Raw genomic sequence first — 22,826 nt, 5'->3', positions numbered from 1 at the left:
ACTAAAAAGGCAATGGATGATTACAGGGCCAGGATCTGCCAAAGAAGGAAACCCATTGCAATGAGTTCAGCATTTGGTGCTGCTTTTCCCCAGACAGAGGCTCCTCTCAATTCCTCTCAATATAAAGGTAGTTAAATGTCAATTTTACTATACATTCCTGAGATACTGAAAAGAGGAGCCAAGCTTTCAACAGACTCAGGGAACTAAATGAGCAAAAGTTGTAGTTCAGGCCCCATACCAAGGAGGAGGTATATTTCTGGTTCCACTTTACTCATGTGTTGTAGCCATTTGGGGTCTCAACCTGAAGCCTGGGGGATTACATTTTTGGGTTCTCTGATGTGTTATACAGATATTATATTTCATGTATTATCCAGTTTCATATGTTATCCAGATAGTTGGCCTAGTTTTTCTAGTTGTTCTCAAGTGGGAATGTTGGTCCAAATTTCTAGTGCACCATCAATAGAAATAACTTTTTCACTTGTTTCATTTTATTTCTTTATTTGCTATGTAATAGGTTTTTTAAATGTGTTTGAATTTATCAAAATTTTAATTGCATTTTCTCCAGTGTTTGATTTACATTTAGGAATTTATTCCTTCACCTCCTTTATTCCTTGAGTCTTTGCTCAGCTGTCACTTCCCCACCCTTACCCACCCCATTTAAAATTACACTTCTCCCCTGGCACCGCCAATCTCCCTTTGCCTGCTCTTTTCCCCCCTCCCTGTTGTTAATGATGTTTATCATCTTCTCTAGTAGAATGAGAGCTCCATTGGGGAGGGGTTTGGGTTTGTTGTGTTTAATGATGTATCCTCAGGGCTTAGAACAGTCTGGCATAGAGTAGATACTCAGTAATATTTGTTGAATGAATGAGTGAACTAATTGCCCAGATTAGGGAAAGATTTGGTGGGAGTAGATACTGAGTTTAGTACAGAACTTGGTGAGTTTCAGATGCAAGCAAGACGGAGTTTGAGATGTTGTGGAAGCAGCTGAATGTTTGGGTCTGGGACTCAGGAAGATACTGATTTCCCCCATCTGCTCTCTAGTATCATGTCATATGCCAGTTGATTCTGAGCCCTTCGAGGACAAGGACTATATAGAAGTCATCTTTATGTCCCCATCGCTGACCACAATACTTGAACAGAGGTACAACTTGATAAATGGTTTAACTAAGTTCCATAAAGGCAGGGAGTGAATTTTTCTTGAACACTGATGTATCCTCAGTGGCTTACACACTGCTTGCCTTATTAAACATTTGTAGAATGAGTGAATTTCCTCCAAAGGAGTAGTGGCCATTGCGAATGAGAAGGGTACTCCGTAACTCCTGGCCCTACACAGAAACAGCAGCCTCCATTAAATAGGTCATAGGAAAAGGAAATACCTCTTGGGAAGCGCCAGGGCTCAGTTAACATAGGCAGCCTCACTGTGGGAAGCTAAATGGCCCACTGATTAAAGGAGGGGCATGAGTCAGGTAACTTTGGTTTTAAATCCTGTATTGTTCCCTTAACTGTCTTGGGCAAAGCTTTAATTTCTCTTTGTTTCAGTTTTCCTAACTGTAATTTGGGGATATTAGTACTATACTTGAGACACTTTAGTAACTTTGTCAAAAACAAAGCAAGGTTTTAATATGACTTGACTTAGCGTGTCCATTCTGGTATCTATCTAAAATGTACTTAAGTCACTTGCTTAACAATGTTTTCTAGAAAGTTGAGAGAGATAAGAGATAGAGGAGGGCTATTTTATCTCTTAGGCATTATAGGACCTATGATACAGCTTTTAAAGTGCTAAAAATATATGTAATACTTAAAAATATTCCTGGCTCTGAGTTATATAAAGAAAACAGAAAAATAAAAATAAATGCTTTATTAAATGTATCTAAACATAGCATTATGCTAACTGGCCTACTGTAACTAGATACACCTATTATATCACTACATATATATTGCATTTAATGTGGGATATAGGTGCATTTTGCTGAAGTAAGAGAACCCAAGACCAACTAAGATTTTTAAGATGGCTCTGAAGGTACTTATCTAGTTAACTAGGTTGCAATTTTCCTCTTTATTTGCCTGTTTCTAATTTTCTAGTCTTCCTCTGCTTTTCTCCAATCTTGGTTACTCCACCAAATAACATTCTGATTATCTCTGCATGTCTTTCAGTACCCAAGTATGTATGTATTTTATCATTTCTAGAAATGAGAATTTTTCACATTTATCATCTCTAAAATTGGATGCATCTTACAAATTGATGGAATATCTTATTAGAAGCATTTTTATCTTAGCATTTCATAAGACAATGCTGCAGCTTATGGTGGACAGTGTCTTAGATTTGATGGGATGTAAGATATCTGCGTGTGAAGATATTAATTTCTTGGAACTGGCTAGGTGCCTTTTTCTTTCTTCCTGGCTACCTTTGGCTTCGGTTTCTTAATAATATTTGTTTCATCTTTCTAGTTTAAAAATCATTCTGTTCTCTTTCCCCCTTTTTCTCCTTTCTTCTGCCTGCCTTCCTGTTTCCCTTTTTATCTCCTCTATCCTCCTTTGGTCTCTTAAAGTCTGACCAAGTTACCAGGGCCTTCACTGATCAGAGCTCTTTTTTTTTAAAGGCCTTACAGCCTGATGGTGGTGCCACCCGACAAGGTGAATGCCGAGCACTACATCTTCTCTCCCTTTGGGATCTTGCACGTACATCCTGTAGAAGGTAGCGAGACGATGACACTGGGTACCTGGCACCATCACTGTGTTCTCTGGCAACAGCTCCAGTTCATTCCATTCTTTAAGTATTGCCTCTTACGCAAGTCCTTTACCTGGTAGGTAATGACAGATATGTGATTTGGTAGGAAATGGATGACAGCAACAGTATATTATCACTGACCTCTAATTTCTAGTTGGAAGAAGAATGTGAGATTGCAGGGGCTGCATCGACTCCGGAATTTCCTAGAGAATCATCTGCTCTTGGCTGTGCCCCACTTTGGAGCTGGGCTACTCCATATTAGTAGGTGAGGTATTAAAAACACAACTTCATTGAGTTTTTAAAAATTAGTTTTACTAAAGGTAATAGTATGTTTGTTGTAGAAAATCTGACAGATACAATAAAGCACAAAGAAAAACTTTAATCCTTCCAACCACTATGAACATTTCGTTGCGTATCTTTCTAGTCTCTTTTCTATCACGTATACAAAATGTGATCATATCTTACATACTGTTAAATAACCAGTTTTTTGTTTGAATATATATTCTGAATATATATTCTGAAAAGATTATATTCTATTTCATGAATAGAATATATTCTCTATGGAGAATATATGCAATATTCTCCAGGTAATTATATATCTTAAACCACTTGCTCTCACGTAATTATGTGTAATGTCAGATCTGGGGGTCTAATTCAGTTGTTTGAATCCAAACTCTCTGTTCTTTCCAAGATATTACTTGGATACTTTTTTTTTTTTGGAAAATGTTGGTTATTCCTATTTTCAATATTTCCTTGCTTTCCCTACGTGACTCCTCAGCTACTCTTAGGTATATTCTGTGATAAGAGTTGCAAATTCAGATGCCTAAAGGGCCTAAGCAGGAAGTATTGAAGGAATGCAGTGGTTTAGGTGGAAGACATTAGGGAGCATGGGAAGTGCAATCTGGAGGCTGCATCTAAAGAGGATAGTCACGACTCAGTTCCAACTAATTGTTGCCATTTGGGAATATAGGTCCAGTGTGATCAACCACCTTAAATTTCAGGATTTCCTAGAAGTCCACATTTTGTTGTGAAATTTCTCACCTTTTTTTTTTTTTTTTGAGACGGAGTCTCGCTCTGTTGCCCAGGCTGGAATGCAGTGGCCCGATCTCAGCTCACTGCAAGCTCCGCCTCCCGGGTTTACGCCATTCTCCTGCCTCAGCCTCCTGAGTAGCTGGGACTACAGGCGCCCACCACCTCGCCCGGCTAGTTTTTTGTATTTTTTAGTAGAGACGGGGTTTCACCATGTTCGCCAGGATGGTCTCAATCTCCTGACCTCGTGGTCCGCCCGTCTTGGCCTCCCAAAGTGCTGGGATTACAGGCTTGAGCCACCGCGCCCGGCCCAAAATTTCTCATTTTTAACTCAAATTTCAACCAAATTTTAACTCAATTTTTTTTTTTTTTTTTTAAACAGAGTTTCGCTCTTGTCACCCAGGCTGGAGTGCAATGGCATGATTTCGGCTCACTGCAACCTCTGTCTCCTGGGTTCCAGCAATTCTCCCACCTCAGCCTCCCGAGTAGCTGGGATTACAGGCATGCACCACCACGCCTGGCTAATTTTTTTTATTTTTAATAGAGGCAGGGTTTTGCCACGTTGGCCAGACTAGTCTTGAACTCCTGACCTCAGGTGATCCACCTGCCTCGACCTCCCAAAGTGCTGGGATTACAGGCATGAGCCACCACACCAGGCCTTCAAATTTTTATTAAAATACTGTATGCTAGCCAACTCTTAGTGACTCATTTTGAAAAACTTTTCCACTGAATTTAACCCAGTTTGCAACTTCTGCTCTAGGGGGTTTCATCCTCCAGTCCAGCCTAATCATCATGGTGTAATTAAGAGCATAAGGGCTTGGGAGGCTGGACAAATCTTATTTAGACCTTGAGTACTAGCAAGGGACTTTAGTATTTGAGCCTCAGTTTCCTGATCTTAAAACTCAGGTAAAGATTTCTACATTTAATTCTGTAATGAGAATTAAACGAGACTGTGAATACGAAGTGCCACATTCAGTATCTCTCAGTAGACACTGAATAAGTGATGCCCATTGTGACCATCCTGTCTGATTATTAGGAGTCTTTTATCTTTTTCAAGGATGTTTACAGATGTGGCGTTCTCTGGGGCTTGGGAGGTATGGATAACAGGATTGAGCTTCCTCAGGGATGGGCAGCCCATAGAGAAGTTCCAGTTTCATTACATTTGATCCTAAAATTTACCTGTCCACCTAGACTTTTAGGACCCTTAGTTTTCTCTATTCCAAGGAAGAAGCCTCTGCTGTCTCTCCTTCTAAGTCAGATCTTGGTACTTATTTGACCCTCTCTTCTAGCAGAGAGATCACTAGGTATAAGCACTTGCACATACCCCAAGCCTTTTCTCAGCTTGTATAGCTGAGAAAGCAGCTTTCTGGGCTTATACTCTTTCAGAGAACTCTGAGAGGGAGCTGTCACTATTGGTCACTGTTGGTAATGTTACAAGCTCTGTAACTATTTGTGCACTCTGAGGTAAGTTAGGCTGAGAAGAGGTCAAAGGTATCTAAGGAAGGATTGGGATGCCAGCTCTGACCAGCTTAGTCCTTGATTCTAGGCTTCTGCAGGAGCTACACTCTGTATCCTGGCTACCCCAGGAACTGGATCGGTGCTATGAGCTGCTGGACCTGCAGAAAGCTCTAGCCAAGGAGAAGCATAAGGCTTTACGACTGCTCCATCGTTGCCTGAACCTCTGCACATCCATTCTTCGACTGGTAAGAGGCTCTAGTTTATTGTAGACCTTTTCTCCAAGTTGAGCTCCCCAGAGTTTCAGCCTCCTTTCGTTAAGTTTCTCCTGGAATCCACTGTGAGACCTGGACTCTGCAGTTGAATCAGAGCCATTTTCCTGCCCAGCAACAGCAGTTTCTACTCTCGGATGGACGAATCAATAACAGGTGTGCAGAGGCTTGGACTCGACCTTTCCCTGAGGGTTGATCTTGACCTAGGAGCAGGGAGGAGAAGGAATATATCAATGTTTATTTTGTCTGTTGTTTATGCCGACCTTTGGGAATTAGGGAATTTGAGAACAGGAATCCTGGTCTTTTATGCTGCTGAGCTTATCTTTGAACCTATCTTAAACTTTTGGAAGGCCACTGTGGTTAGTGGAAGGATGCAATGATGGAATCCTTCCTAATTATGTGTATGTTGCATCTGCAATGCACACCCCCTGCCTAGAATTCTAGGAGGCCCTCCTGTATACTTGCCTCTTGCCATGGCCTGTTATCATGGTTTGTTGTTAGGTGGGGCTGGATATTCACACAGGACTATGGCTAATTACCATGTATAGATAGTCCAGTTCTGAGAGAGGAGGCCCACCCAGGTTTCGTGAAAATAACTAATTAATGTGAAGGAGGTATACCTTGCCTGGCTTGAGCCAGGTTTTGGGTTCTACCTGTTGCTCTAAACTCCATCAGAGCAGGTTAATCACAAAGGACAGAACTCTGAAGTCCAAAAATGGCCTCAACTGCAAGGAATTTCTTTCTTTTTTTTTTTTTTTTTTTGAGATGGAGTCTTGCTCTGTCGCCCAGGCTGGAGTGCAGTGGCACGATCTTGGCTCACTGCAAGCTCCGCCTCCTGGGTTCACATCATTCTCCTGCCTCAGCCTCCCAAGTAGCTGGGACTACAGGCACCCGACACCACACCTGGCTAATTTTTTTGTATTTTTAGTAGAGACGGGGTTTCACCGTGTTAGCCAGGATGGTCCCCATCTCCTGACCTTGTGATCTACTCGTCTTGGCCTCCCAAAGTGCTGGGATTACAGGTGTGAGCCACTGCACCCGGCCGACTGCAAGGAATTTCTATTCCTAGGAGGAAGCAATAACTTCTGTTGATTGCTCTTGGATGAAATCTTAAATGTTTAAAAATACCTATAATAAAACATTTTCACAAAATTTTGAATAGTCAAATTCCTTCCCCTTCTAAGAATTACCTATCCTCCTTATCCTACTCTGTTTTCCTTTTTCTGTCTTCCTTCTCACCTTTAAAAATACTATATAATTTGCTTACTATTTTTACTAATGTCTCATGATAGATTGTAACCTTCACAAGGGTAGAGATCTTTGTTTCATTCATTGATGTATCCCAGGAACCTAGGGATATTATTGAACGTCTTTGCACAAAGACGTTCAATAACAGCTCCACAGAGTTTCAAACCTTGGATTTAACAGAACCTCTGTGTATTTTACAAGTTTGTATTGATTGGACTCTTCAGTGATATCTTCTTTGGATGTTTTAGAAGTGTGGCTAAAAAGGAAATTCATAGTCTGTCTTCAGGAGGTTTAGAGGAAAGGGGCTAAAGGCATCAGCAATGTCAGGATCCTAAAGCCAAGGTGCGGGAGTGAAAAGGAGACAGCGGCCTTTAGCCTTCAGGCAATAGATGCTGGACCTGCCCTTGTACCAATCTGAATGAGGCAGGAGATGGGGGGTGAGCTGCTCCACAGCCTTTCTCTACCTCTCAGTTCCTCAATCCTACCTTTAATGTTACAAAAATAGTTATAAAGTTTTGAAATCCAGCAGTCAATTTTTTATATGAAGGTATAATTCATATACAGTAGACAAATTTTAACTGTACAGTTGTTGAATTTTTTGCATTTGTATTTGTATTGCTATATATTTGTATACCCGGATCATGATAGAGAACATTTCCAGCACCCCAGCAAGCTCCCTGGTACCTTTTTCATTGATAACCCCGCAGAGGTAACCAGTACTTTGACCTGTGTCACCACAGGTTAATTTTGTCTCATTTTGAATTTCATATAACTAGAATTGGACAGTGTGTGCTCCTTTTTGCCTGACTTTTTTTCAGTCAACATTATGTTTGTGAGATTTATCCATAATGTTGTAGGTATCAGTGGTTCACACTTTTTGTATAGCTATGTAGTATTTCACTGTATGAATGACCACAATTTATATACTCATTCTCCTATTGTGGACATTTGGGTTGGTTCCAGTTTTTTGCTATTATGAATAATACTGCTATGAACATTCTTGTACATGCATGCCTTTTGGTGAACATAAGCATTTATTTTTTGGGGATATATATTCCAGGAGTGGAGTTGCTAGAATAGAATATATGTATGTTTTACACTGCCAAACAGTTTTCCAGAGTGGTTGTACCAGTTTACATTTCCATCAATGATGTTGATTTCCAGCTGCCTGCCTTTCTTTCTTTCTTTCTTTCTTTCTCTTTCTTTCTTTCTTTCTTTCTTTCTTTCTTTCTTTCTTTCTTTCTTTCTTTCTTTCTTTCTTTCTTTCTTTCTTTCTTTCTTTCTTCTTTCTTCTTTTTTTTTTTTTGAGACAGGGTCTCACTCTGTCGCCCAGGCTGTAGTGCAGTGGTGCGATCTTGGCTCACTTCAAGCTCTGCCTCCCAGATTCACACCATTCTCCTGCCTCAGCCTCCTGAGTAGCTGGGACTACAGGTGCCCGCCACCAAGCCCAGCTAATTTTTTTTGTATTTTTAGTAGAGACGGAGTTTCACCGTGTTAGCCAGGGTGGCCTTGATCTCCTGACCTCATGATCCGCCTGCCTTGACCTCTCAAAGTGCTGGGATTACAGGTGTGAGTCTGGCTGTGTCTCCCAGGCTGGAGTGCAGTGGTGTGATCTCAGCTCACTGCAACCTCCACCTCCCGTGTTCAAGTGATTCTTCTGCATCAGCCTCCCAAATAGCTGGGATTACAGGTGTGAGCCACAATGCCCAGCTAATTTTTATATTTTTAGTGGAGACAGGGTTTCACCATCTCACCCATACTGGTCTTGAACTCCTGATCTCAAGTGATCCACCTGCCTTGGCTTCCCAAAGTGCTAGGATTACAGGTGTGAGCCACTGCACCTGGCCTCAGTTGCCTTTCATTCTTACCAACACTTATTTTTTTCTTTTCCCTCCCTCTGTCTCTCCTCTCCATCCTTTCCTTTCCTTTTTCCTTTCCTTTCCTTTCTCCCTCCCTCCCTTCTTTCCTCCCTTCCTCCCTTTTTACCTTCTTTCCTTCCTTCCTTCCTTCCTTCTGTGATTTTGTATTTTGACACAATTTCAAACTTATTAGAATTGTAAGGATAGTAAGATAAACTCTCACATATCCTTTATATAGATTATTTTTCCCATTTGCTTTATCGTTTATGCTCTTTCTTTTTGTCTAAACATGTACACATTATTTTCTAAATCATTTGAGAGTAAATTGCAGGTATCAGCTCCCTTACCCTGTCTTAGTTTGTTTTCTGTTGCTATAATAGAATACCAAAGACTGGGTAATTTATAAAGAATAAAAGTTTATTTGGTTCATGGTTCTGGAGGCTGGGAAGTCCAAGAGCATCTGGCAAGAGTCTCATCCCATGGTGGAGGGTATCACATAGTGATGAGACATGAATATGAGACAGAGAGAGGAGAGGGGAGATCAGGCCAAACTCATCCTTTTTATCAGTAATCCATTCCCATGATAACTAACCCACTCCCATGATCAAAACATTGACCCTTTCATGTGGGTTGAGCCCTCTTGGCTAATTACCTCTTAAAGACCCCATCTCTTAAAACTGTTACCATGGCAATTAAGTTTCCAACACATTAACTTTTGGGAGACACATTCAAATCATTCAAATCATAGCAACTCCTATATATGTCAGTATGTTTTTTCTGTGAACGAGGACATTTTCTTTTATAACTATAGTACAATGATCAAAGATTAGGAAATTTCACTTTGATACAACTCTGTTATCTAATCTCCAATCTTTATTCAAAGTTTGGCAATTATTCTAATAATGTCCTTTATTACTATATTTTTTCGTTCTTCAGGATCCAAACCAGAATTACGTATTGAATTCAGTGCTTACTTCTCTTTAGTCTCTCTCATATGGAACAGTTCCTCAGCCTTTTTTTTCCTTACTTGCTTCAAGGCGTGACAACTCTACAATATGACTAGAACATTCCAAAGCCTCCTTCCCCACTCCAGATCAGATTAAAAATAGAATTTAGCTGAGATCTTGCTGGGTACTTTCCCCTTCTCTTTTCTGCTTTGTTTACTCCCTTAGAGGCTCTTGTTTCCCTGAAGATCATTCCTTTAATAAATCACATTTCTCCAAATCCCTGTCTCAGGGTCTGCTTCTAGGAAACCCAACCTAAAAGAATATGTGTTAGGCCAAGCTCATTCATTGTTGTATTCAAATATTCTATAGACACAATTTTTTTTTTTTTTTTTTTTTTTTTTTTTGAGTCAGGGTCTCACTCTGTCACCCAGGCTGGAGTGCAGTGACATGATTTTGGCTTACTGCAACCTCCACCCCCTTGGGCTCAAGCCATCTTCTCACCTCAGCCTGCTGGGTAACTGGGACTACAGACATGGGCCACCATACCTGGCTAATTTTTGTATTTCTTTTGTAGAGGCAGGGTTTTACCATGTTGCCCAGGCTGGTCTCAAACTCCAAGCTCAAGTGATCCTGCCACCTTGACCTCCCAAAGTGCTGGGATTATAGGCATGAGCCACCACACCCAGTCAAGACACAGTGATTTTTTAACCTCCTTTGTCTTTCAATTTCTGAGAGATATATGTTAAATATCCCTTCCTACCTACAACTATAGATTTGTTCATTTCTGCTTGCTGTTCTTTCAGTTTTTGTAACATGTATTTTAAAATAATATTTTAAAATCATTTTAAAATACATGTTTTCACTCTCTTTTGTTTTGTCATAGTACTCTAATCACTCTGTTTGTGTGTGTGTTTTGTTTTTTTTGAGACGGAGTTTCATTCTTGTCACCTAGGCTGGAGTGCAGTGGCATGATCTTGACTCACTGCAACCTCTGCCTCCAGGGTTCAAGCAATTCTCCTGCCTCAGCCTCCCGAGTAGCTAGGATTACAGGTGCCCGCCACCACACCCGGCTAGTTTTTGTATTTTTAGTAGACATAGGGTTTCGCCACATGGGCCAGGCTGGTCTCAAACCCCTGATCTCATGTGATCCACCCACCTCAGCCTCCCAAAGTGCTGGGATTACAAGTGTGAGCCACCTCACCCCGCCAATACTAATTTTTATGTACACCATAAATTATGTATTTATTATGTTTGCTGTCTCCCTCCTCCTGGAGGGGCAAGGACTTAAGTATTCATTCACTAATATATCTCTAGTGCTTACTGTAGGGTATGCCATTTAGTAGGTGCTCAGTGAGTATTTGTTGAGTGAATGAATGACAAGTATGAATTTTTATCCATGTCGTTCCCAAGAGGAATAAGAACCTTGGCATTATCGTACTTTTCTTTCCCTTCCCTCTTCCTCCCATTACTCTTATATTGACATCTCCTGGAATTTACTTCAAGATTGTTATGAACATTCTTGTTTTATAACCTACTCATTTGCCTTAGTCCACTCAGGCCTCTATAACAAAATACCATAATCTCGGTGGCTTTCGAACAACAAACATTTATTCTTGGAAGCTGGGAAGTCCAACATCAAGGTGATGACAGATTCAGAGTCTGGCAAGGGCTCAGTCCTCATAGGTGGCACCTTCTTGCTGCAGAAGGGACTAGCCAGCTCTCTGGGGCCTTTTAAAAATAAAATTAACAAATAAAAATTGAATATATTCAAGGTGTAAAATGTGATGACTTGATAGATGTATACATTGTGTAATGATTACCACAATCAAATTAATTAACACATCCATTACCACACAGGCGGTACATTAGATTCCCAGAACTTGTTCATCTTACAACTAAAAGTTTGAACCCTTTGAATAGAACTATCATATGATCCAGCAATCCCACTTCTGTGTATATGCCCAAAGGAAATGAAATCAGTATCTCAAGGAGATATCTATACCCCCATTTTTAATTGCAGGATTATTCACAATAGCCAAGATATAGAAACATCGATGTGTCCATTGATGGATGGATGGTTAAATAAATTGTGATGTTAATACATATATACAATAAAATATTATTCAGTCACAAAAAGAAGGAAATAATGCCATTAATGACAACACATATGAACCTGGGGACATTATGCTAAGTGAAATAAGCCAGACGAAGAAAGACAAATACTGTATGATCTGGGACCTTTTTTTTTTTTTTTTTTTTTTTTTAAGGGCACTAATCCTATTCCTGAGACTGGAGACCTCATGACCTAATCACCTCCCCAAAGACTCCACCTCATAATACCATCACCTTATGGGTTCAGATTTCAAAATATGAATTTTGGAGGGACACAAACACACAGGCCATAGCACTATTTAAAATTAACAATGTATCTCACAGATTTCTTTACCCACCAAATATTTTGTAGAATACTTTATCCTCTTGGATTCATTTTCCTCTGCCCGGAATATATTAATACTATTCCTTATTTTTTTTAAGGGAGAATCTGTGGATGGAAAATTTTCTGAGTCTTTGTATATCTAAAAAGTGTTTTTATTTATCCTCAAACTTCAATGATACTCTGACTAGGCATAGAATTCCAAGATTTTTATTATTTTTGAGACAGAATCTCACTCTGTTGCCCATGCTGGAGTGCAGTGGCATGATCAGGGATCATTGCAGCCTCGACTTCCCGGGCTCAGGTGATCTTCCCACCTCAGCTTCTCGAGTAGCTGGGACTGCAGCAGTTGATACCACCACGCCCGGCTAATTTTTTGTATTTTTTGCAGAGATCAGGTTTCACCATGTTGCCCAGGCTGGTCTCAAACTTCTGAACTTAAGTGATCCACCCTCCTTGGCCTTCCAAAGTGCTGGGATTACAAGCATGAGCCACTGTGCCCATCCTGAACATTTTTTCTTATAATTTGTACGTTATCACCCCTAGTATTGGTGCTTTAAAAATGTATACTGATTATGTTCTATGGTATTAGCAATTATTATTGTTGTCATTGGTATGGTTTTATCCTAATAGCACTCAGTAGGCTCTTTCAATGTGAGATTATACATTCTTTTTACAAGCATTTACTGTGGAACTACCCCATGCCAGGCCCTGTGTTAAGCAATAGAGAAATGAAATAAGGTGTAATAAGATCGCCTCCTAAAGGAGCTTACAGTGTAGTCGATGAGTTATATAAATAACAAAATCATGGTACACTAGACTAAGGGTTATGAAGTGGGAAGCACTGGGTATTGGGGAGTATTGTTAGAACATGGAAAAGAACACTTCACTTAGTCTCATATACAAAATCATCATACGCATAGGGCATGTATGTATTTGATGTCCCATGCTTAGGACTTAACTGTCTTACTCTTGGGTCTGAGAAGATTGGGGCTTGAGCTCATGGATACCAGAAGTACAATTCACAGACACCAATCAGTTCTAATCACAAGCTCTAGGGAGCATCAAAAGGGACAGGAGAGCATGGAAGACAAAGGATCCATCTGGCCAAGCATAGCTTTCTGGTACCTCTTCTCTGTTCCTCAACAGTGAAAGCCCAGAGTGTTGGCAATTGTCAGCAGCCTTTATAGGCTGGGGAACCTCCCAGATCTGAAAGAACCCACAAAAAGACTCCCAGGCTCTTATTCCACATTCCCTCTCCTCTAATAGAAAGTCTATATCAGTGCCCAGAAACAGCTTCTATTGTAACATAAAGCAATATCATTCTACTCAGCAGGCCACATCACCTGGCCTAATTATTACCCAGAGTCCATATCCTGAAATTATTATTTAACTTTATTCAGCCCGTCTTTTTTTTTTTTTTTTTTTTTTTGGTCTCTTCTATGCATTGTGAACGCTTACATTTACATATACACAAATTTTCTATTTGAGTTTCACCCTGGGGGTTTTCAGTAGACAGGCCTGGCCTACTGTATTAGCACATTGTGACCTCTCAATATGTGTTCTCTATTTCATATCTTCTCTGGTCACTTAAAAATTGAGGGGGTCAGGTGGGGTGGGGGTAAACTCTGCTAAAAAGGAGCCCTCCATGTGTATATCTAGGTTCTAGGTCCCAGACTCCAGGACCTGAGAGTTTGCACAGACTAGTGGGTGGCTGGTTTGCTCTCCATCACCCTATCTCTGGTGAGTTTCCACTCTATGCTTACAGGTTCACGAGGACACATACCACATGCAACAGGGCCTGCAGGAGCGAGTGCAAAACTGCGACAGGATCAGGGCAGGCCAAGGCTCCATATACCTTCAGAGGGTACAGCGCAAACAACTGGAGCAGAAGCTGAAGCAAGCAGAGGCCTGGTGGCTGCAGCTGGGAAAGTTTGCCCGCCTGGTCGACTACATGATTTGTCAGAGCCTCATTTCTATCTTGGAAGAGCAGATAACCTCTTTTGTGGCCAACATCCTTCAAGTGAGGTGGTGGGTGGCATATGTGGAGGTGGCAGGCAGTCCAGGGCCAGATGCTGAGGAATGTATACTGACATCTAGCCCCTCGACCTTTCCTGACCCTTTTTTTTACAGGCCCCAAGGCAGAAACCCTTTCTCTCATCACAGCTGGTCTTTGATGATCATGACCAACTGTCTCATGTGCCCTGTGTTGAAAATATGATTCAGATTCTAACTGGAGGCCTACAGTCTGTCAAGACCTCTGCCTTACAGGTATTCTGGATTGAGCAGAGAGCTGGCTGTGGGAATTCCCAGTTCCTATCCTCTGAGTAATCAGACTCTCACAACCTGGTTTGAATCCCTCATTGTTTTCCCATTTCTGCCCCTTCTCCATATCCTGGCATGAAGGTAGTACAGTCTGCAGACCTGAAGACCTCTTCGGATTCCCCGTATTCTGAAGGTATTTAGGGAGACCTAGGCAGGGGGTAGGAAGGCCGAAGGAGGGTAAGGGCACAAGTACGAATGGCATGGGAAGAAGGCAGGAGTTCCAGGCTATAGAGTCAGGCATTGGGTGTGGATGGAACAGCTCTAACCTGGGTACTGCACATGTGTGTTGTGGGTAGAAAGGTCAGGGAGTGTTTTTGCTCACAAATTCACGTGCTTCTGTGTATGTGCGTGCAATGAGAGGGTGTATGAAAGAGTGTGAGTATATTGTCCTTCCAAACCTGGTTCATCCAAAACTGTGTGAGGTTTTTCTCCAGTGCCATAATTGCATTTCATTTACTACTGAACTTTATTGCTAAGTAAATTTGTACTTGTTTGAAGAGCTCTGCTTGCTCAACACTTGCTTTATGTCATATAGCTCTCTTTCATTTCATATGGATTAATTCATCGGTATTATTGAAACATTTCATGGTTACTAATTATTATTGATTATCAATCTTCACACTTATTAACCATCAGGGTGGAAATATATTTTCACATTTCTCTTATTTAGGATACTAATGCTGTCACAAATAAAATCATTAAATGCAATCAGTCACATCTGACTCATCAATACTTTTTAATTTCCCCATTCAACTTCTATCAGAAGAATTAAAGACATAGCATTAATTTTAGGAAATAGGTGACAAGGAGCAAAAAGGTTCATTGCAAGGATTCTGTGTCTTTTACAAATTATACACCAGTTGGGGCACGTTATTTTCCCCAAATAAATTTAGGTTAATTGATAGAGACTATTGATATTTGTTTTACATGGTGCTGTGGAAAGAAGTAAGGCTCTGGAGTCAGACTCACTAGTTTACTAGTCTGCAAAGTGGGAATAACAAACATACCTAACCTGAAGAATTATTTTAAAGATTAAAAGAGGTCATGTGTCTAGTATGGTGCTCAGCACATAGAAATACGTGCTACAGATGTGCCTTCTTACTTTATTAGTATTAAAGATGTAGATAAATCAGACATTTCACAATATTTTCTCACCATATGCGGTACTAATTCATGTTATAAATATGCTGTAGTATTTTTTGAATGGTTAAAAGGAGCAAAAAAAAACCTCTTGCATTTTTAATCTAATTTCCAGTGAAACTGAAAATATTCACGTTAGGTTGTCCCTTCTGCTTTTCAAAAAGCACACAGACTGGTATATTTAGGGGTGAAATGTCATGATGCTTGTATCTTACCTTCAGAATGTTTAGGGGAATGAAAAGATAGAAGGAAAACCAAATAATGCAATGTGACAAAATGTTAATAGTTGTTTAATCTAAATGGATGAATAAGGGTATTCATAGTACCATTTTTTAAACTTTTCTACAAAATTTGAAGAAAAAAGGGATCTGAATGGAAAATCAGATTAATAGAATGGAGTAATCAAAACCAAAGTTCTTTTTGTTGTTAGTTTGTTTTTGAGACAGGGTCTCACTCTGTCACCCGGGCTGGAGTGCAGTGGTACAGCCTCAACCTCCTGGGCTCAAGTCATCTTTTTGCCTCAGCCTCCCAAGTAGCTGCAACTGCAGGCACATACCACCATGCCTGGCTAATTTTTACATTTTTTGTAGAGATAGAGTCTTGCTATGTTGCCCAGGCTAGTCGTGAACTCCTATCCTCAAGCAGTCCTCCTATCTTGGCCTTGCAAAGTGCTGGGATTACAAGCATGAGCCACCGTGCCCAGCCAGAACCAAAGTTCTGTTGTTCTTAAATTCTTTAAAAAAATGAAAAAGTTTTGATTTGCATTTCTCTAATGATCGATGATATTGAGCTTTTTGTTCATATGCTTATTGGCCACATGTATGTCTTCTTTTGAAAAATGTCTGTTCATGTCCTTTGCCCACTTTTTAATGGGGCCATTTTTTTTTCCTGTAAGTTTGTTTAAGTTCCTTATAGATGCTAGATATTGGACCTTTGCCAGATGCATAGTTTGCAAATATTTTCTCCCCTTCTGTAGGTTGTCTGTTTACTCTGTTGACAGTTTCTTTTGCTATGCAGAAGCTCTTAAATTTAATTGGATCCCATTTGTCAATTTTGGTTTTGTTGTGACTCCCACTTATAAGTGGGAGCTAAATGATGAGAACTCATGGACACAAAGAGGGGAACAACAGACACTGGAGCCTACTTGAGGGTGGAGGGTGAGCAGAAGGAGAGGAATGGAAAAAAACAATTATTGGGTACTAGAATTAGTACCGTGACAAAATAATCTGTACAAAAAACTCCTGTGACACGAGTTTACCTATATAACAAACCTGCACATGTACCCCGGAATCTAAAATAAAAGTTTAAAAAGTGGAGTACATTTTGAATAAACGTAAAGAAGTAGCAGTTAAGGCCGGGCGTGGTGGCTCAAGCCTGTAATCCCAGCACTTTGGGAGGCCGAGGCGGGCGGATCACGAGGTCAGGAGATCGAGACCATCCTGGCCAACACGGTGAAACCCCGTCTCTACTAAAAAAATACAAAAAAACTAGCCGGGCGAGGTGGCAGGCGCCTGTAGTCCCAGCTACTCGGGAGGCTGAGGCAGGAGAAGGGCGTAAACCCGGGAGGCGGAGCTTACAGTGAGCTGAGATCCGGCCCCTGCACTCCAGCCTGGGCGACAGAGCCAGACTCCGTCTCAAAAAAAAAAAAAAAAAAAAAAGAAGTAGCAGTTAAAACACTACTAGTAGTCTTTAAGAAAGATGCATCTAACTGAGAAAACTTTTACTTAAATGAGGCAAAATTTGTATGGCCTTTTAACTAAATTACAAAATAATTTCAGTAGCCCCATTTACACACAAAAGTATGAAAATTAACTCCTTTTCAATAGAAATGTATACATTGACTAGATTCTAATCACTAAAAGAATACTCAGTGTATTATTAATAAAATAGTTGCAACATATTCTCCAGTCTTAAACTGTGTTCTCCAATATTTTCCACAGAACATTTTACAACTAAACAAGAGAGTATTACTATTACTATCTGACGTCCTTACAGTCTTATCAGATGTTTTCTGCAGTTCAAAACTCAGAAAGCACAATCAGATAATCACTTTTCTCATCTGTCAGATGTCAAATTCAAAAACCTTAAACTTTAATATGGCAATATCCTATTAAGATTGGAATAACTCTTTGATATTTGCGGTAAGATAAATCTGTTACACTGAAAAGAGACGAAGAATTGCCTAATTTTAATTATATAATCTCTTGATATACATTTTGGTTGGGATAGCCGAAATTAGCTTGGAGATGTAATGTAAAAAATGAAAACTGATTTTTTGCAAGGGGACTGCACAGGGAAGGTCTCTTTGGAGTATGAGGTATGAACAGTAGGACCAGGAAGAGGAAATATAGAGGGAAGCAGTGTGACTGTGAGTAGACTTATAGATGAGAGAGAAGGAAAGATTTCTTTTTTTTCCTTGCCGCTCTGTGAGAAAGAAACCCTGGAGATATGAGGAGTCGTATAAATATGTTTAACCAGAAGCTTTGCTCTGTGTGGAATGTCTGAGTCACTCATTCAAGGAAACCTATATTAAAGATCTATATCATTGAAGCCTTTCAAGTTGGATTGATATTTTAAAATTCAACTCCATGTTGACTTATATGTATTATATCAATACATATGAATTTTCAGTTGAAGTCCCAAATCCCTTAGAAATGGCAGGTAAATTACATTTCTTTGATTTAGTTGATTTCAAATTTCTTCTTATGGCCAGGCACAGTGGCTCACACCTGTAATCCCAGCACTTTGGGAGGCCGAAGCAGGAGGGTTACTTGAGGCCAGGAGTTCGAGACCAGTGTGAGCAACATAGTGAGACCCTGTTTCTACAAAAAATTTACAAATTAGCCAGGCATGATGGTGTGCACCTGTAGTCCTAGCTACTCAGGAGGCTGAGGTGGAAGGATTGCTTGATCTCAGGAGTTTGAGGCTGCAATGAGGCATGATCACACCACTGCATTCCAGCCTGGGTGACAGAGATACCATATCTAAAATTAAAAAGAAAAAAATTCTCATTATAAGCAAAGTTTATTTCATTCTTACCTTGGCTATGAAGTTAGTGATTTTTGTTTTGTTTTGTTGGTATGTTATTTTGCCAAATTCCATTAAAAATAGCTTTTCTTTCCATTGCTTGGAATCACAATTGACTTTGTATAGCACCATATTGCCTGAGCACTCTCATAGGTCTTGGCACCTTGAATCACTGCTCTTCAAGCTTGTCTTATATTTTGGAGCTCATGAAACAGACAATTACTACATTCAAAGGTACAGAAGAAGTAACAGCACCCATCTTCACAGAATATGAAACTAGAATATCAGGAAGAGAACCCCTGTCTCTCAAATTTCTGATTATCCTTTTTTCATCTCTGTGCATCTTTCCAGTTCCCCTGTCCCGATTCCTGAGACCAGTTATCTCTGCTTCCTTTGGGCTTTCTGCTCCCTTATAACTACTTCTTTCAAATAACTTAAACTTTTTATGGCACCAACTCCATACTTGACTTTATGTGATCTTTAAGTTTTCCTGTCCATGAGACTGATTTAGTTCCAATTTCAAGACAAGGAGTATGATTGATTCAGCCTCTCCTGTAGATTGCATGATTTATTCATAAGCTATGGCAATGGGATGTGTCATGGTGCGAAATAACTGGCTTTTAGCTACAGGCAAGGGCAGATCCTCTTAGAAGGTTGTGTATCGTGGGGGAGGTTGCAGTCTTCAGCTGTGCTTGTGTTTGGCTATAAACATCTATTATATGGGCCTGAGTATGGGGGTTGATTTTGGATTAAGTAATCTTAACTCAAAACTACACACCTATAACTAGAAAATTCATGATGCAGCTAGATTCAGCCACAGTGGCCTAAACAACAACAACAACAACAAAACAAAACAGGAAGTCTTGAAGTAGGTGCTTCCAGAGCTTGTTCAGTGGCTTAAAAGTGATCATCAAGTACCAGGTTCTTTGTATCTTTCCATCACTCTTTCCTGCTTTTAGCTATATTTAAGAGCCAATTCTGTAAGAGAGGTATGTGTGGCAGAGGAGGCCGCAATGAAGTGGTTTTTGTTTTTTTGTTTTTTTGTTTTTTCATTCTCAGGCTTGTTGCCTCATAGTTGCAAGACAAGCTGCAATGTCGAGCATCCCATTCTCAAGCAAAATCAGGCAGAAAAGGAGAGGCAAGATTAACAAGAGAGCTCTGTGTCTGACTCTCACTTTTTGCCAGGAAAAGGAACCTTTTCCGGAAACTCCCCGTCAGATTCACTTTTACATCTCACCATCAAAATCTGCGTCATGTGTCTACCTCTAGCTGTAAGAAAGGCTGGGAAATAAATGACTGACATTCTCAGTGTCTCATGGAAGGCAGTTCTCCAACCATAGAGGAAGGGAGAAGGGAATAGCTATTGGGCAATCAACCAATGTGCCTTCAGAGTTCCATTCTTCAGGTAGTCTCTGTCCACCTGGCAAGCAAGAGAATCACCAGCAATCTCTACATCGTCATTTCATACTATACTCTTTCCCTTCTATCCCTCACTTAATCTTAGTTCAATATCTTTAAGCCCGCCAGCAGTCCTTGTGTTGAGGTATTTCTAGTGATTTTGTTTGTCCGAAGGTCACTTTTTACTACATTTCTCAGGAAGGGCTTGTAGGAACAAAATTCTGAAGTCCTTCTATGTTGATAACAATTTGTACCTTTTGAAAGTTAGTGTTGCTGAATATAAAGTTGTTGGTTTATACTTTTTTCCTTTGCATATCTTAAATATGTTATTCTGTTTTCTTAGGATATTATGAGTTGCTATCAAAAAGCCTCTGATAATCTAATTTTATTTTCTTTACAAAATCACTTGTTCTTTTTGCCTAGATTTTTTTTCTTTTTTATTGAAATCTAGTTATTTTAGTTAGAATATGTGTTGGTATTGAACATTCTGGGGAAGAATTCTCAGGTATGTTCTTTCAAAATGTGGCTTTATATCTTTTTTAAATTTCAGAACAGTTTTTCTGAATTATAGTTTTTAATATTTGTTCTCTTCCCTTGCTTTGTTTTCTTCTTCGGGGAATCCTGTTACTGATACATTAGATCCTTTTCACCCATCCCCAGTATTTCTCCCTTTCTCTTGAAATCTTCTAAAATTTTTTAATTTCCTTTTTAGTTGTATAGTTACCTTATTTTGCCTTCTATTTTTCTTAAGAAATTATCCTTTGAGTTTGTTTGCTCTTATCTCCCATTTTAGTTAAATTTCCGTTATGAAATTGTTTCTTCTTTCATTTCTAATTCTTTCCATAGTTCTGTCACATAATTTCTGAGTTTTTCTAATTCTGATATGTGTCCTCTCATGACTTCTATCATGTTTCTAGTGTCTTTTAGCTTGTTTTGAAATGGGCTATAGTTTTGCTCTGGTTTTTGACATGCTTTCATTGTCTCTAGGGATTTATTCTACACCTTGCTTTGTTTTTTTCTTATAAAAGCTTGGTATGGGGTTTGATGTTGATACTTTTCTGCTGCTCATAGAAAACTGGAAATTTTAGCATTTGTTAACTTTCAAAAGAAGACTTGTTTCAAAATAGTTCCCTGACCTCTGAGTTTCACTTTCTATTGTTTTTCTGTATTAAAAAAAAAAAATGATGGCTTACTTTTTGAGGTTTTCTGGTTTCCCTCCCCTACCTTCATCTAGACTTTTCCTTTTTCTCTATGGCTGCTCAATCTTTATTCTACTCCCAGGATTTTCTCCATGACAAGCTCTGTCCCAAAAGGGAGCCCTGAGTGTTTGGTTTCAAGAGTACACAGGGCATAGATTACTTAAGCTTCTATAGACCTTACCTCACCTGTTCTTGGAGGGGGTAAAACCCCCTTCCAGTTTTACCTGCTGTTCTCAAATGGGCCCTCTGCCTCCCAGTAAATGCTTGATGGCTGTTTGGGGGTTTTCTTATTCTTAGGTCCATCTGTTGCTTCATTGTTTCCCTCTGCATCATTCATCACAAATGGTGATGCCATGTGTATTTTGAGGTTGCAGGTGGTTTGACCCTACCTACTTGTATTTTAGGATTTATGAGGATCCCTTGTCCTCATTTGTTAAAAAATGTTATACTTGCATTTTTGTTTTACTATCTAATTGTTCTATCATTTTTATGTGGGCATTTGGGGGAGATTTCAAAATGATGCTGCCATTGCCATCATCTTCTCAGAATCTCTTCTGGCGTTTTTTTTTAAAGGATCATTCTTGTTCTTATATGGAGCAGAGACTGCAAGGTGTAGGAGGCAAGGGCCAATGCAGGGAGAAAAGTTAGAAGGCTTTTGCAATAATGCCGTAAGAGATGATGGTGACTTGGGATGGGGGAGAAGAGCAGGTGGTGGTAAATGTGGTGAGAATTGGTGGATTCTGGATATATTTTAAAAGTAGAGACAACAGGATTTTTAAATGGGGGGATGTGTTGTATGTGAAAAAGAGTCAAAGGTGACTATAAAGATTTCAGTTGGAGAAACTGGAAGAACAGAGTTTCCATTTACTGAAATTGGAAGACTGCAGTTTTGGCGGGGAGGAATTAGAGTTCATTTTGGCTTTGTTAAATTTGAGGTGCATGTTAGACACCCAGATAGAGAAGTGAAGTAGGCAGTTATTTAAATGGGATTGGAGTTAAGTGAGAGATCTGGGCTGCAGATAAATTTGGGAGCAAATAGATAGTACTTACAGTCATAAAGCTGGATGAGATTTCCTGGAGAGTGAGTACAGTTGGAGAAGAGAAGAGATCAGCTAAGAGTACTATAGGGCTTGGGTGTGGATAGTATGGCTCTTATTTCTGGACATTTTAATTCTTTCCTTTATTTTGTGTCAAGTTTTAACACAAATACTAAACTTGTCAATTAACCTGTTCCTAAAGAGTTAATGAGTGGCTAAGTTCAAGAATATTCTTTAAGACAGGTAACTGAGGACTGGCATGTTCAATATTCCTTCCCACCAACTCCTATGTTCTGCAGATGCCGGAGACTACAAACTACACTTCCCAGACTCGCCTGCAGCTAGGTGTCATATACAATTTAGGATCCACCAGTTAGATCTACAAAAGACTTTGATTCAGAATTGAATTAAGTGGGGGAAAGTCAGGGCATATGCCATCCATTCTGTGGATCATAGCAGGGGCAGTGTGTTTTGTAGTTGACGGTGTGACAGTGACATCCCATTTTGCCAGGCAGCATGCAGTGCTAGATGCTCAACCTACAGTGGTTTTGTATCTTAGCTCTTCTAATTATTTTGCAACCCATTTAATATTCTGTAATAAGTCCCTCCCTGCTTAGACTAGCTAGGGTAAATTATGTAATTTGCACATGAACCCTAACTAATAAATCCCCTCCATGGGTCTGGTATTTTACATTTGTGATATAGATGTATGTGTTAACTCACTCATG

At 39.8% G+C, this 22,826-nt stretch overlaps 1 protein-coding gene across 1 annotated transcript in view; it reads left to right on the top strand.

Annotated features, from left to right (window-relative positions):
- The window catches only part of DNHD1 (dynein heavy chain domain 1), a 74,872-nt gene that overhangs the window by 8,829 nt on the left and 43,217 nt on the right, over nt 1-22,826 (top strand). The window contains exons 5-10 of the mRNA XM_015114961.3: nt 2,601-2,804; nt 2,883-2,993; nt 5,304-5,460; nt 13,741-13,995; nt 14,106-14,243; nt 14,379-14,430. Coding sequence (XP_014970447.2) covers nt 2,601-2,804; nt 2,883-2,993; nt 5,304-5,460; nt 13,741-13,995; nt 14,106-14,243; nt 14,379-14,430 — 917 coding nt within the window. The remainder of the gene's footprint in view (nt 1-2,600; nt 2,805-2,882; nt 2,994-5,303; nt 5,461-13,740; nt 13,996-14,105; nt 14,244-14,378; nt 14,431-22,826) is intronic.

The sequence above is a fragment of the Macaca mulatta genome, chromosome 14, assembly GCF_049350105.2.
Source record: "Macaca mulatta isolate MMU2019108-1 chromosome 14, T2T-MMU8v2.0, whole genome shotgun sequence".
Lineage (NCBI taxonomy): Eukaryota > Metazoa > Chordata > Mammalia > Primates > Cercopithecidae > Macaca > Macaca mulatta.
The sequence above is the reverse complement of the archived record's forward strand: the minus strand, read 5'-3'. Positions and strand labels throughout refer to the sequence as shown.